The sequence below is a fragment of the Scyliorhinus torazame genome, chromosome 16 (genome assembly GCF_047496885.1).
Source record: "Scyliorhinus torazame isolate Kashiwa2021f chromosome 16, sScyTor2.1, whole genome shotgun sequence".
In the NCBI taxonomy this organism is placed as follows: Eukaryota; Metazoa; Chordata; class Chondrichthyes; order Carcharhiniformes; family Scyliorhinidae; genus Scyliorhinus; species Scyliorhinus torazame.
Window position 1 is genome coordinate 32,934,264 of NC_092722.1, and position 16,660 is coordinate 32,950,923.

Sequence of the window (16,660 nt, forward strand, 5' to 3'; positions counted from 1 at the left end):
TGATAGTCACTGCTTTGTCTTTTAGTTCACTCTCACTGACCAGTCAACAAAGGATTGGTACCAAATATGCACCAGCTATCCCAAAAACAGATTCGAAAAACTGTTCCATTGGCACCAGTACTGTACCCAGTTAAAAGCTTCAGTTACATCCCACGTTTAGAAGAGCAACAACTCGAATGAAGTTGCTGGAGGTATCGTCCCATTCAGGAGCCATATCCCTACCATTAAACTCCCATGAAATTGTATTGTGAACAATGAGACTGGAATGTTATACATGCTGTGAAGGTTTATTCTTCATGTTCAACTCTTAAATGGTGCTTTCTTTGTTCATGCTGCCGTGGAATCAGCTGCACAAGGTAATCCACAAATATATTGTTCCGTTGTCTTTTGGAAGGCGCAAACATGTTTTCAGCATGTCTGTTAAGGTGGAAAATTTCCTTTTGGTAATGTACGAGTTGTTTGAGAACTGATTTGGGCTCCAGACATCTGTTTTGTTAATGTGATATCTTCCAGCTTTAATTGATTGTTGATTAGAGCATCTCATTTTGTGTTGGATCCCTTGACTTGGAGCGGTTGTGGGTGGCAGGCGGATGTGGGATCACCTAGGTGATCAAGCACTTGAATGCTACTGAGATGTTACCCACAGTGATGTCAAACCACTGTCCTCATGCACACAATGTGTTGTGTGCATTGATGAGGTTCCCTGTTGCTGCCATTTTCTGACCATTTATTTATTCTGACAGATGGTCCAATGGGAATGTTCATGAAGCGACTGTCTTCTCAGCTGATCCTGCTGCAAGCCTGGAGCTACCAGCTACTCAAAATGTTCTATGATGCACGTAAACCTCGCAGCCACTCAAAGAATGAGATAACAATAGAGAACCTGGCCCGAGATGAGTTTAATCTGCAGAAGATGATGGTGATGGTGACAGCATCTGGAAAGGTAACAGTCCCTGAGCCACACTCCTGCATTGTCTTGTCTCCTCTTTTGTGCCCAATGTGCTGGATCTTACTGATCTGTGTTTCCACACAAGCTGGTGGCTGCTTGTTGACTGTCTACTACAATAGCACCTGATCCTGTCCTCAGTCGCTCCCATGAGCTTTCCAGCATGAATCTGGATTATAATGGAAAGATAAGTTTGACACCAGCTAGAGCGTTTTGTCGATTTTTGCTTGGTGTTGGTTTATTATGTTTTAAGTTGTACATTGGAGAATAGTATTTTGGATTCCAATATGGGCTCCATATCCTGACATAGAATTGTTTTGAATTGAGTTGTGGTATATCCAAGAATTTTTCTGGCTTCATTCAACTGCTCCTGGATCCTTTAGCTGGTTGTTTCCTGCCTCAGGCTGTTGCATATACTTTCTCTCTAATCACCATGACATCTGTTCACCCTCGGTAACCATTGTGTCTTTGTGCTCCTCTCTCATTGACTTGTTTATGTCATTGAATCTGCCAGATTTGAACTGGTAAACCTGACCATTTGCCTCCGTGTATTTTTGAATGGGAATATGGGGAAAGTTTGGTGACTGGAAATTCATGTACAGGTTCCCAAGGAATTTCTCGTGGGGAGTTAGATCAGTTTTAAACACAATACAGTGATCTGCAATGGCCTGAAATAGCCAGAGACTGAATATGTAGCTGGAGAGTGAGAACAGACCTGGGAATGGATAGACAGATTAAAGCCCTAATTTATTTCACTGCCCACTTGTATGCATCAATGAATTGGACATTCTGAATTCTCCCTCTGTGCACCCGAAAAGGCTCCAGAGTGTGCGACTAGGGGATTTTCACAGTAACTTCATTACAGTGTTAATGATTATTATTATAACTTGCACAATATGACCTTTTGTATTATTCTTCCTCCTTGTCTGCCTTACTTCTGCAAAGAAAAAATGTGACTTCATTCCTGCTTTCGGCAGTAGTACTATATAGCACTGACAGGACTTTGAAAATATAGAGCTGGATGGTGAGCTTCTGCCAACACTTCAGGTGTTTCCCAGTTCTAACCTGTTTTATGTTTCCAGTAGGTGTGTGTTTGTTTAATTTGACAGTGTCCCTAGCATTGTGTAATGCTTCCAGAGCTGATATAGGATGTGCTTTGTTCCTCAGCGCTCTCGATCTGATGGTTTTCAGTGCTGAATTATCTTTTTTTCAGCTCTTTGGAATCGACAGCAGCTCTGGGACTATTTTGTGGAAGCAGTACTTTGAGAATGTGAAACCAGGATCCTCCTTCAAACTGGCTGTGCAGCGGACAACAGCTCACTTCCCCCACCCACCGCAGTGTACCCTGATCATCAAGGACAAGGTCAGAATTACCATGCAAACATTACCTACTAGTTAGTTAGTGGGCTTTTGCGTATTATAATCTTATCATTAGAAAGTAGCTTCAGCGTGAAGTTTAAAAACTCACCACTATTCTTAGAATTCCCCCTATACCAAAAAAGGATCGATATTCTAAATGGTGAACAGGGGATTCTCACTCCCCTACTCCGATGCAGGCTTCAGTGGGTGCTGTTCAGGTCAAACTATATTTTCAAGTTATCCCCCGGTATAACCCATACCTTCACCGAAGAATTTTACCTACTTACCCCTCAGTAGCATTGATATCCCCGCGGGGTCCTGCGTTGCTAAGTAAGTAAAGTAGGCTAATAACCACTGTTTCAGGTTAAAACTTTTAAGTTATTTTATTATATTTTTTTTTCTTTTTAAAAGGTGCAATCACTGTCTTTACAGGAAAGTAAAAAGATCTTGCTTCTGGATCCTTCTGGTTTGTTGAAGGGACCTTCAGGCCCAACTTGACAATCAATCTTCTTTTTAAAATCTGGTCTTCTTTAGACGTATTCACTGATGAGCTTGGTTGCTGTGTCCTATTTTTCCCATGTACTGAGCTGTGAGAGCTGGCTCTGCTGGCTGTTCCCTTTCTTCGGGTTTATATATTTTTCCAACAGTTATCTAGTTTTTATGACTTTATTGTAAAGTAACTCTTGATTTTCTTTGATTGTAAAAAGTATCTCTGCTCTAAACATTGTAATCCAACTAAGTATTCATTTTGACATAACCTTATCTCATAGATCTGATTACATTGTGTCCATTGTGATATTCAAAAATGCTTTTACTTCAAGAGGTGTTACTTTTGGTTTGGTTCCTGTCATTTCTATAGTTTTATTTTCCAATTGTGTCCTCAGCTCATAATTTTGACTTTGATTTTGGCTTTGAATTATGTTTCTCGTAGACTGATAGTCTCCAGTTTTCTTTAATTTACCTGGTATTAGCAACATTTCACACTTATAATTGTCACCAAATTCAACTGAACCTCATCCATGCTTTTCCAGATGCTTACTAAGATAGTTACTTTCAATGAAGGTGTGAGCCATTGTTTTTGGCTTCACTCAAAATCCTGTTTGTCTTGTTTGCTAAGCCTGCTTGACCAAGGATATCTGCATTTTACAATCCTGCTCTTTGTGCGTTCTTTCCCTGTATTCTCTCAGACCAGATATTGCCAGACTTCCATGTTTCAAATGACACATCTTTCCATATTGTCAATAACAAGCGTCAAGAGTATTGTGACTTGGGGGAAGATGGTGGCAATGGTAATGTCACTGGCCTAGGAATCCAGAAGCCCAAGTTATGCTCTGGCGCCATGGGTTCAAATCCCACCAAAGTCGATGATAGAAATTAAATTATTTAAATTTTTTTTTTAAATAACAAACATTTTATTAGGGTATTTGTAGTTTTTATAATAATAATGATAACCGCAACATAAACATGGTATATAAAACATTTCCATCCCTATCACGTTCTTCGCACCCCCAACAATGAAACAATAGCCTAGCCCCCCCCCCCCCCCCCTTAGATTTCTGCCTCTGCTGACATTTTAATTTTCTCCGAGAAAGTCGACGAATGGCTGCCACCTCCGGACAAACCCTAACATTGACCCTCTCACAGTAAACTTTATTTTCTCGAGACTGAGAAACCCAGCCATGTCACTAACCCATGTCTCTTCGGGGGCTTTGAGTCCCTCCACATTAACAGAATCCGTCTCCGGGCTACCAGGGAGGCAAAGGCCAAAAGGTCAGCCTCTCACCCCCTGGACTCCCGGATCTTCCGACACTCCAAAGATCGCCACCTCTGGACTCGGCACCACCCGTGTTTTAAGTACCGTGGACATAGCCTGAGCAAAACCCTGCCAAAACCCTCTAAGCTTTGGGCATGCCCAAAACATGTGGACATGATTTGCTGGACCCCCCCCCAACGCACCTTGCACACCTGTCCTCTACCCCAAAGAACTTGCTCATCTGGGCCACTGTCATGTGTGCCCGGTGGATTACCTTAAATTGTATCAGGCTACGCCTGGCGCATGATGAGGATGTCTTAACCCTGCTTAAGACATCCGCCCACAGACCCGCCTCTATCTCTCCTAGCTCATCTTCCCACTTGTCCTTTCGTTCTTCTATCTGAGTTTCCTCTGACTCCATAAGTTCTTTGTAGATATCTGATAGCTTCCCCTCTCCCCCCATGTTCTGGAAACTACCCTGTCCTGTATCCCCTGTGGTGGCAGCAGCGGGAAGGTCGGAACCTGCCTTCTCAGAAAATCCCGTACCTGCAGATATCTAAACCCATTCCCTGCTGGCAGTTCAAATTTCTCCTCCAAATCCTTCAAGCTAGGGAAGCTCCCGTCTATAAATAGATCTCCCATCCTCTCAATTCTTACTCTCTGCCATATCCGAAACCCTCCATCTAGCCTTACCGACATAAATCGATGGTTGCTGTAAATCCAGGCCCAGACCGATGCTCCCTCCGCTCTCCTATATTTCCTCCATTGCCCCCAGGCTCTCCGAGCCGCCACTAGCACCGGGCTTGTGGAGTACTGGGCCGGTGAGAATGACAGACGTGCCATTATCAGTGCACCGAACTTGTGTTCTTACACAATGCCGCCTCTACTCGCTCCCACACCGACGACCCCTCCCCACTACCCACTTTCGAATCATGGCTATATTAGCCGCCCAGTAGTAGTTACAAAAGTTCGGCAGCGCTAACCCACCCTCCCCCCGACTATGCTCCAACAACACTTTCTTCACTTGCGGGGTTTTACCCGCTCACAAAGCCCAAAATCACCTTATTCACCCGTTTATAAAGATGGGGAGACACCGAAAGACAAACAGAAATCTGGGGAGGCCCGTCATTTTGGAAATTAAATTATTAAAATCTCGAATTGAAAACTAGCCTTGGTGACTATGAAACTGTCATTGAATGTTGTAAAACCCCATCTGGTTCACTGATGACCTTGAGGGAAGAAAGTCTGCCATCCTTACCTGGTCTGGCCTACAAGAGACTCCAGAGCCATAGCAATGTGGTTGACTTTTTATTGCCCCCTGAAATGGCCTAGCAAGCCACTAGGTTCAAGGGACAATTTGGGATTGGCAACAAATGCAGGCCTGTGAAAGAATAAATTAGAGAAATATTGCCCCCCCCCCAAAAAAAAACAACTAAAAAGATGTGCAGGGTAGGTGTATAGGCCACACTAAATTTGCCCTTATTTGGGAAAAAAAACCGGTGCTGAGCATAGTCGCAATCATTGTAGCTAGAGGTCCGCATATGGAGGTTTAACGGAACACAAGAAAATATCCTATTTATGTTTCTGAAATGTTACATGTTTGGGATTAATATTATGCTATAATTTTCTTAATATTGCCCCCCAATCTTGGAAGTATGTTGCCTGAAGCTTTTCGTAAATGTATCATCACTTGGTCTTGAAGGTATATATGGATCTGTAGATTGGAGGTGATCGCTAGTGTTTCCAAAATTGATATGGTCATTTGTGGTTTGCATGTTCAGAAGGGTTGAAGGTGATTCGTAATGACAAACTTTATTCATACAACAGATTTTGTAAACTCAGGACATCTCAAAACACATCGGCGGTAACTCTATAATAAAAACTAGAAAGCAGGTCTTGACTTCTTCGACTCCAAGTTTATGTTCATCAATCACTTCTCCCAACACCACAGTGCCACCTGTGTCCCCTTCCCCAATTCCAACTTAAGTACTAGGGAACATTAACTCTTTCCTAGCAATCACAACCAAAGAAGCAGCAGCTTTTGAAGTGCAGTCGGTGTTCTAATTTAGAAAATTTGGTAGCAAATTTATGCACAGCAAGGCCCCATCCAAAAGCAGAGCTATTACAACCAGATAATTTAGTTTGGTAATGTTGATTGAGGGATACGTATTGGCCAGGATACCAGGAAGAACTCTTGTGCTCTTTTTGAATAGTGCCTTGCATTTGACAAGAGGCCCCAAACTGTGCCTTGACTTGCCATCTGATCCAAAGGTAGTCCCTCTGACGGTGCATCGCTCCCTTGCTACTGCCTCAGGATGGTGCTTCACTCTCTCAGTACCTCCCCTCCTCTGTTGAAGCACTCACTCGGTACTGCTCCTCCGATAGCACGGAGTTCCCTCAATACTGCCCATCAACAGGATCTGGTTAGGGAGTGCAGGCTAACTGCATTTGGAATCAAGTTAGTGATTTATGGAGTATGGGACACCCAGTCAGTTCAGTCCATGCCAAAAAAATCTGGCATTTCTGAAGGCTGAGCTCCAATCACTGTCTCTATGCCAGCCATTCAAGTGTGAGCAGGCAGGGTGGCACAGTGGGTTAGCCCTGCTGCCTCACGGTGCCGAGATTCCAGGTTTGATCCCGGCTCTGGGTCACTGTCCGTGTGGCGTTTACACATTCTCCCCGCGTTTGCGTGGGTTTCGCCCCCACAACCCAAAGGTGCACAGCACGGTAGCACACGTGGCTAGCACTGTGGCTTCACAGCACCAGGGTTCCCAGGTTCGATTCCCTGCTGGGTCACTGTCTGCGGAGTCTACACGTTCTCCCCATGTCTGCGTGGGTTTCTTCCGGGTGCTCTGGATTCCTCCCACAGTCCAAAGATGTGCACATTAGGTGGATTGGCCAAGCTAAATTGCCCTTAGTGTCCAAAAAGGTTAGGAGGGGTTATTGGGTTATGGGGATAGGGTGGAAGTGAGGGTTTAAGTGGGTTGGTGCAGACTCGATGGGCCGAATTGCCTCCTCCTGCACTGTATGTTCTATGTGCAGGCTAGGTGAATTGGCTACGCTAAATTGCCCCTTAATTGGAAAAAATGAATTGGGTACTCTAAATTTTTTTTTAAAGTGAGAGAGCAGGCGGTAACTGGAGAAATGTTCAGTGTGCCTGAAAGCCAACATGACATTCGACAAAAGCCACATTGATGGACCAGTGACCTCCAGTGTTGCTCTTCACTTTCTGTGAAGGGTTCAGTTTAAAAAATAAAATGCTATTCCTGCCTTCTAACTAATATCGGATAAACTATCCTTTTTCCTTCCCCCTCTTCACTCAGGAAACAAGACTGAGTTCTCTTCATGTTTTCAATCCGATCTTTGGGAAACGGAGTCATGTCAATCCACCCCTGCTAACCGGGCCTATTCTTCAGTCTTTGCTGCTTCCGATTATGGACCAAGATTATGCTAAGGTTCTGCTCCTGATTGATGATGAGCACAAGGTAATTCTGCATTGCATTTTGAGACTGATGTTGGTTCACAGGGTTGGCATTCACCCCTTTATCAATAGTAATTAGAGTGGTGATGGCAATAACTCATAATGTTAAACCATGGGCTTAACTGACTATATTGTACAGCTACTACTATTTAGATCAATAGGATGCATCGTTGGCCTATCTCAAATCCAGAACTGGACTTCTAATTGCACAAGTAATCACAGAGCTGGATTACCAGTCAAACCACCAATCACTCAGTCTATTTTTGGATCGATGTTTGAGGTATTCTTGGGGGATGTGTTTTGTCTCCTTTTATCACCGCTGCTTTGCACTGACTCCTTGTTGACATTTGAGTTCCACTGTCGTTCTTCATGTATTTGCCTCAACAGTGAGTGCTGTCAGCCTGCTCAACTGCAGAGGGCTCACAGTGAGCTTAACCTTGACTCCACAGTGTCACACATGCACTGTTGCTAGTTAAGTAATTGGGAGCAGGAACCATAACTGATTATCTGCCTTCCTAAATTGGGTAGGTTAATTCGACTCGTAGCACCCTGACTGGCATAGCTACTATGTTCTCCCTGTCAGCTGTATGTGCTGGTTACATACTGAATATCGTCTCATTACAAATTGGAAACCGTAGCTCTGCTGTTTTATCGCATTACAGGTGACCGTCTTTCCCTCGAGTCGAAACATCTTGCAACAACTCCAGGACTCTGCATCTGTGATTTTTTTCTACCTGGTGGATCCTGCTTGGGGGAAATTGAATGGATTTCGTCTACACAAGGTAGTGTGGCCAGTTTATAAACTGTGTGCGAACAATTAGCAGTCTCTCTAATTTCTGAGATTCGGGTTTATTACAGTCCAAATGTGTTTTAATTCTGATCCAGGTTAGCACCTATTGTACCTATTTAATTAGACCATTAGATACAAGAGGAGAATTAGGCCATTGGGCCCATAGAGTCTGCTCTGCCATCCTAACATGGCTGATATATTTCTCGCCCTCATTCTCCTGCCTCATCCCCATAACTCCATATCTCCTTTTAAAAAAAATAAATTTAGAGTACCCAATTATTTTTTTTTTCCCAATTAAGGGGCAATTTGGCATGGCCAATCCACCTAACTTGCACATCTTTTAGATTGTGGGGGTGAAACCCACGCAAACATGGGGAGAATGTGCAAACTCCACACGGGCAGTGACCCAGGGCCGGGATTCAAACCCGGGTCCTCCGCGCCGTAGCCCATATCTCCTTATTAACCTATCTATCTCTGTCTTAAAAACGCTCAAGTGACTTGGCCTCCACACCTTCCGTGGCAATGAGTACCACAGATTCACCACCCTCTGGCTGAAGAAATTCCTCCTCATCTCAGGTTTAAAGGATCGTCCCTTTAGTCTGAGGCTGTGCCCTTGGGTTCTAGTCTCTCCTACCAGTGGAACCATCCAGGTTCACTCTGTCGAGACCTCTCCGTATTCTGTAAGTTTCAATGAGATCCCATCCTCAACCTTATAAACTCCATTGAGTACAGACCCAGTGCCCTTAACCGTTTTTCATATGACAAGCCCTTCATTCTCGGGATCATTCTTGCGAACCTCCTCTGGAACCCCTCCAATGCCAACACAACCTTCCTTAGATATGGGGCCCAAAACTGCTCACAATATTCCAAATGGGGTCTGACCAGAGCCTTATACAGCCTCAGCAGTACATCCCTGCTCTTTATACTCTCACCCTCCAAATAAGTACGAACATTGCATTTCCCTTCCTCGCTGCCAACTGAACCTGCATGTTAACCATGAGAGAATCCTAAACCAAAACTCCTAAATCCATTTGTGCTTCAGATTTCTGATTCCTTTCTCCATTTAGAAATGAGTCTATACCACTATTCTTCCTACCATTGTATAATCTCACACTTTTCCACATTGTATTCCATCTGCCACTTTGCCCACTCTCCTAGCCTGTTCACGTCCTTCTGCAGCCTCCCTGTTTCCTCAACACTACTTGTCCCTGTACACATCTTCGTATCATCCACAAACTTAGCAACAACGCCCTCAGTTCCTTCTTCCAGATCGTTAATGTATATCGTGAATAGTGGTGGGACCGAACATTGACCCCTGCGGAACACCGCTGGTCACCAGCTGGCATCGTGAACAAGACCTCTATATCCCCACTCTCTGCCTTCTGCCAGTCAGCCAATCCTCTATCCATGCCAGTACCTTACCCCTGACACCATGGGCTCTTATTTTATTTAACAGTCTCCTGTACGGTGCCTTATCAAAAGCCTTCTGGAAATCCAAATTGATCACGTCCACTGAATTTCTTTTGTCTAACTTCCTCGTTACCTCCTCAAAGAATTCTAGCAGATTTGTCAGACATGACCTCCCCTTGATGAAGCAGTTCTGACTCAGTCCTATTTTAGCATGCACTTCCAAGTACTCCTCAATCTCATCCTTAATAATGGATTCTAAAATCTTACCAACGACCAAAGTCAGGGGTGGGCTTTTTCGGCCACGGCCACCCAGCAATAGGAAATTTCTGCCCGAGGTCAACGGACCTTGATGTGGTCCCCGTCCTGTCTGTGCCGATCTTGCGGCGGGAATGGCTGAAAAATCCAGCCCAAGGTAATCGGCCTATAATTTCCTGTATTCTGCCTCCCTTCTTAAACAGATCATAGAAACTTATCATAGATGTGTTACATTATCCATTTTCCAGGCTTTGGGGATCCTCCCTGACTCCAGTGATTCCTGAAAGATCACCACCAATGCCTGCACAATCTCCTTGGCTATCTCCTTCAGAACCCTGGGGCGTAGTCCATCCGGTCCGAGTGATCATCCACTTTGAGACCTTTCAGTTTCCCCAGCACCACCACCTTTGTGATGGCCACCACCCTGCCCCCTGCATCTCTTGAAATTCTGGTTTGCCACTGGTGTCTCCCACTGAGAAGACTGATGCACAAGTACCTATTAAATTCCTCTGCCATTTCTTTGTCCCCATTACTACTTCTCCAGCCTAATTTTCCAATGTCCATTCTTGCCCCCATTACCTTTTTATATATATAAAAAAAACCTTGCAATTCTTTTTATATTACTAGCTAGCTTACACTCCTATTTCATCTTCTCCCTCTTTATTGTTTATTTAGTCCACCGCAGCTACAATCTACTTGCAGTGTGGAGGCACCGCATCTTCTGGTGAAGATGGTGCAGTGTTCTGTTCCTTCAGTGATGAGGGTGAATTGTATCAGTCACTCCCCTACCCTAGGAAAAAGGTTTTAATTTCAGAACAGCTGGGGGACATCAGAATTTATCCTGAGGTCAAAGTGTAAGAAACATGTTAACTTCAGGTTTGTTTGGAATCAGTGGAAGTGAAGTCTGAGTTTTTGCATTCTGTGGAGGTGGTCTATTCTCATTTTCTGTCAGCAAGCAGTTTAATAATGACTGGCGTCCCTTCTTTTTCCTGCAGGATCTTAGGACAGAGGAGATCTGGGAGGTGGTCATTCCGACAGACACACAGAAAATAGTGATTGTGAAAGGAAAGCGGTCGAATGAGCATGTGCACTCACAAGGCCGGGTCATGGGCGATCGCAGTGTCCTCTACAAGGTACTATCAGCAGGGTTAAGTCACACTCTTAATTTACAAACTCCCATATGTGTAGCTTCAAAAAATTGAACGTTATAAATACTGTGCAAGATGAAAAATTCCTGATTTTTAAATAGATGTTTATCTATTAGCATTTTACGTTTCAGAAATTGACACAACAAAGTTCAAAACAATACCATACACAAAAAAAAAGCGGAGAGTGAAACAGAACAAGGAATGAGTATCCAACTCACAGCCCCCCCCCAACTTCTCGGGCAGCTTTCCGAGACACACCAACAAGAAGGAGAGCCAGCCACCAGTCAATAAGTGGGGGGAAAATCACACCTACTTTGGGGGGGGGGAGAAGAACCGTCAAGACATCCGTCAATATGGGAGGGAGAGCTGGCCCTCCTCCAGCACCACCCGAGAGCTCCACCGCACCAAACCAGAATCAGCACAATCCCACCCAGATGAAAAAAGGGGGAAAAAATCCCCAGAGAGGGAACACCCAACCAACGACCGTAACCACCGTCATACAAAGAATACCTTGGCCACGCTCATCCCAATCCTCAGCCACGAATTCCAATCCCACTTCAACCTACTCGACATGAACAGACGAGCTTCAGTTCAAATCTAAAGGGGAAAAAAAGAAAAACACAAAATGGATTAGCTCTAACTGGGAGGACAATCTTCACACAGCGAGGATGGACTAACCCTAACCCCAACCTTCCTCCCTGCTCCATTTTCACTCCTCTTTCTTTTAAACGAGACAGGGGCAATAATGAACCCCCCCCCCCCCCCCCCCCCCCCCCCCCCCCCCCCGGCGCATCACAAGGATCAGACGACACTAAAAGGCATTAGAATTAGGAGTGAAACTGCACAAATCCCATTTGCTAAATCAGGATAGCTAATGGTACAGGCTATCATATCCATATTTCACACTCCCCTGTAGGAAAAGACAGCATCCAGAAAACAACAGCATGTTCAACAGGGTGTAATTTTCAGGTTAATAGACAGGTTGCAGGGCAGTCCTCAGGCTAAAGACATTCTTCCCGGTGCAAGAAGAAACCAAATGCCAAGGGTGAAAAAGGATCAGTGAGCACTCTCAGGATCTCTCAAGGATTCCGAAGATTGAAGCACGAGATATCATTACTTTTGCCATGCCATCATACCAACAACCAGGCGACCTACACGCTAGGCCCCGGCCAGGGTGTTGGCTCAACCAGTTCGGCCACCTCCAACCCCTCATGACTGGCATCAGGGGGGCAGCACGGTGATTAGCACTGCTGTCTCATGACGCTGAAGACCCGGGATCGATCCCAGCCCCGGGTCACTGTCTGTGTGGAATTTTCCCTGTGTTTGCTTGGGTCTCACCCCCACAACCCAAAGATGTGCAGGGTAGTTTAACCTAATTTGTCAGGGGATGGGAAAATGAGCTGTAGTCCAGAAGCCAGTGTTGAGAGTAGTGAGGTACTGAGGAGGGTATCAAGGTCGCAGGAGTGTACCGGCAGACAGGAAGGTGGGTTGAAGTGTGTCTACTTCAATGCAAGGAGCATCCGGAATAAGTTAGGTGAACTTGGAGCGTGGATTGGTACTTGGCATTACGGAGACATGGTTAGAACAGGGACAGGAATGGTTGTTGGAAGTTCCGGGGTATAGATGTTTCAGTAAGAGTAGGGAAGGTGGTAAAAGAGGTGGAGGAGTAGCATTGTTAATCAAGGATAGTTTAACGGCTGCAGAAAGGCAGTTCGAGGGGGATCTGCCTACTGAGGTAAATTGAGCTGAAGTTAGAAATAGGAAAGGAGCGGTCACGTTGTTAGGAGTTTTCTATAGGCCCCCAAATAGTAATAGAGATGTGGAGGAAGAAATTGCAAAACAGATTATGGATAGATGTGGAGGTCTCTGGGTAGTTGTCATGGGTGACTTTAACTTTCCAAATATTGATTGGAACCTCTATAGGTCGAACAGTTCGGACGGGGCATTTTTGTACAGTGTGTGCAGGAGGATTTCCTGACACACTATGTGGATAGGCCGACAAGAGGTGGGCCACATTGGATTTGGTACTGGGTAATGGACCGGGCCAAGTGTTAGATTTGTTTGTGGGAGAGCACTTTGGAGATAGTGACCACAATTCGGTGTCTTTCACTATTGCAATGGAGTGGGATAGGGCCATACGGCAGGGTAAGGTTTATAATTGGGGGAGGGGTAATTATGATGCGATTAGGCAAGAATTAGGGAGCATAAGATGGGAACAGAAACTGTCAGGGAAAGGCACAAATGAAAAGTGTAGCTTGTCCAAGGAACAAATACTGCGTGTCCTTGATAGGTATGTCCCTGTCAAGCAGGGAGGAAATTGCGGTGTGAGGGAACCATGGTTCACAAAAGAGGTTGAATGTCTTGTCAAGAGGAAAAAGGAAGCGTATGTAAGGATGAGAAAACCGGGTTCAGTTGGGTCGCTTGAGGGTTATAAGGTAGCAAGGAATGAACTGAAAAAAGGGCATAGAAGAACAAGGAGGGGGCATGAGAAGTCCTTGGCGGGTCCCCAAGGCTTTTTACTCTGATGTGAGAAATAAAAGAATGACCAGGGTGAGGTTAGGGCCGGTCAAGGACAGTAGTGGGAACTTGTGCATGGAGTCGGAAGAGCTAGGAGAGGCGTTGAATGAATACTTTTCTTCAGTGTTCACCAAGGAGAGGGGCCATGATTTTGAGGATGAGAGTGTGATACAGGTGGGTAGGCTGGAGGAGGTAGATGTTCTGAGGAAGGATGTATTAGCAATTTTGAAAAACCTTAGGGTCGACAAGTCCCCTGGGCCAGATGGGATATATCCTAGGATTCTTTGGGAGGCAAAGGATGAGATTGCAGAGCCTTTGGCTTTGATCTTTGGGTCCTCACTGTCCACGGGGATAGTGCCAGAGGACTGGAGAGTGGCGAATGTTGTTCCTCTGTTCAAGAAAGGGAATAGGAATGACCCTGGTAATAATAGGCCGCTTAGTCTTACTTCGTTGGTCGGTAAGTTAATGGAAAAGGTCCTGAAGGGTAGAATTTATGACCATTTGGAAAGATGCCGCTTAATCCGGGATTGTCAACACGGATTCGTGAAGGGTATGTCTTGCCTCACAAATTTGATTGAATTCTTTGAGGAGGTAACTAAGTGTGTCGATGAAGGTAGAGAAGTTGGAATGAATGAATGAAATGAAATGAAAATCGCTTATTGTCACAAGTAGGCTTCAATGAAGTTACTGTGAAAAGCCCCTAGTCGCCACATTCCGGCGCCTGTTCGGGGAGGCTGTTACGGGAATTGAACCGTGCTGCTGGCCTGCCTTGGTCTGTTTTCAAAGCCAGCGATTTAGCCCTGTGCTAAACAGGCCCAGATGTTGATGTCGTATACATGGATTTTAGTAAGGCATTTGATAAGATTCCCCATGGTCGGCTCATGAAGAAAGTAAGGAGGTGTGGGATAGAGGGAAATTTGGCCAATTGGATAAGTACATGCTATCACATAGAAGACAGAGGGTGGTGGTGGATGGAAAATTTTCAGACTGGAGACCAGTTACCAGCGGTGTACCACAGGGATCAGTGCTGTGTCCTCTGCTATTTGTGATTTTTATCAATGACTTGGAGGAGGGGGCTGAAGGGTGGGTCAGTAAATTTGCTGATGACACCAAGATTGGTGGAGTAGTGGATGAGGTGGAGGGCTGTTGTAGGCTGCAAAGAGACATTGATAGGATGCAGAGCTGGGCCGAAAAATGGCAGATGGAGTTTAACCCTGATAAGTGCGAGGTGATTCATTTTGGTAGGAAAAATTTGAATGCGGATTACAGGGTCAACGGCAGGGTTCTGAGGAATGTGGAGGAACAGAGAGATCTTGGGGTTCATGTCCACAGATTTCTGAAGGTTTCCACTCAAGTGGATAGAGCCGTGAAGAAGGCCTATAGTGTGTTAGCGTTTATTAACAGGGAGCTTGAGTTTAAGAGCCGTGGGGTTATGCTGCAACTGTACGTGACCCTGGTGAGACCACATTTGGAGTATTGTGTGCAGTTCTGGTCACCTCGCTATAGGAAGGATGTGGAAGCATTGGAAAGGGTGCAAAGGAGATTTACCAGGATGCTGCCTGATTTGGAGGATCGGTCTTATGAGGAAAGGTTGAGGGAGCTAGGGCTTTTCTCTTTGGAGCGGAGGAGGATGAGAGGCGACTTAATAGAGGTTTATAAGATGATGAGGGGGATAGATAGAGTGGACGTTCAGAGACTATTTCCTCGGGTGGACAAAGCTGTTACAAGGGGGCATAACTATAAGGTTCAGGGTGGGAGATATAGGAGGGATGTCCGAGGTAGGTTCTTTACTCGGAGAGTGGTTAGGGTGTGGAATGGACTCCGATAGTGGAGTCGGACACTTTAGGAACTTTCAAGCGGTTATTGGATAGGCACATGGAGCACACCAGAATGACAGCGAGTGGGATAGCTTGATCTTGGTTTCGGACAAGGCTCGGCACAACATCGAGGGCCGAAGGGCCTGTTCCGTGCTGTACTGTTGTGTGTAGGTGGATTGGCCACACTAAATTGGCCATCAGCTGGAAAAAAAAAATTGGGCACTTTAAATTTACACAAAATGACGGGCATCAGGAACAGGATAAATACAGGACCAATGATCAGTGGGCCAGACCGACCCCTAGTCTTGAAAAGAGGATATGTTGTGATCCATCGAATCCGGTACACCTAGCCTCTACATCAAGAACAACAAAACATGCCAGCCAATCCCGGAACTCACTTGGGCACTCTTCCACCAGCTTTCGCCAGGGTCTGGGCCCAGGAGCATACCCCGCTCGGCCTCCTCCCAAACCCTTCAGGATGGACAGCAAGCCATGCAACAGGAACTCGCCAGTGTGGAGATGGGTCCCCACAGAGAAGTGCCCACTCAAGTGCAAGAACTTCCTCATGCGCCTCCATTGCCTCCTTTCTTTGTTTTTAAGGCAAAGATAGATAGAGTTTTGAACAGTAAAGGAATTAAGAGTTATGGTGAGCGGGTGGGTAAGTGAAGCTGAGTCCACATAAAGACCAGCCATGAACTTATTGAACGGCGGAGCAGATTCGAGGGACCAGATGGTCTACTCCAGCTCCTAGTTCTTATGTTCCATAAAAGTACCCCGAAAATGTCTGTTTTAGTTTGAACATGAAATATATATCTGTGGCACGTTGGTGCTCGAACATGTTGTCGCCAATGGTGCACCATTGCTTATGGCATGCCATGTAATAGTGAACACTGATCTTCATCTGCAATTAGGTTCAAATCATTTTCTCACTCTTGTGACTATGAAGTACAAATTACAGGCCAAGGGTCAAACAAAGTTAAGTCTGGGGTCAGTCTGGATTTACTCCGTCCGGATTGCATTCTGACACCCCAGGGTAGAAAACTGAGCTGCAAAGCAAGTGACAATATAGGCTGCCTGCACTCGCTCCTGGCTGGGAAATATAACTGGATTTTGTCTTTTGTTTAATTTACTGACTGATTTACCAGTTGTCAGACTCTTCTATGTTACCTGACAGCTGAGTCTTG

The 16,660-nt window shown here is 45.2% G+C and overlaps 1 protein-coding gene across 1 annotated transcript in view; it reads left to right on the forward strand.

The window, feature by feature from the left end:
• emc1 (ER membrane protein complex subunit 1) overlaps positions 1-16,660 on the forward strand; it is a 50,317-nt gene that overhangs the window by 27,660 nt on the left and 5,997 nt on the right. Inside the window, exons 13-17 of the mRNA XM_072478198.1 lie at positions 744-943; positions 2,160-2,309; positions 7,382-7,543; positions 8,202-8,321; positions 10,990-11,127. Of these exons, the coding sequence (XP_072334299.1) occupies positions 744-943; positions 2,160-2,309; positions 7,382-7,543; positions 8,202-8,321; positions 10,990-11,127 (770 nt within the window). The remainder of the gene's footprint in view (positions 1-743; positions 944-2,159; positions 2,310-7,381; positions 7,544-8,201; positions 8,322-10,989; positions 11,128-16,660) is intronic.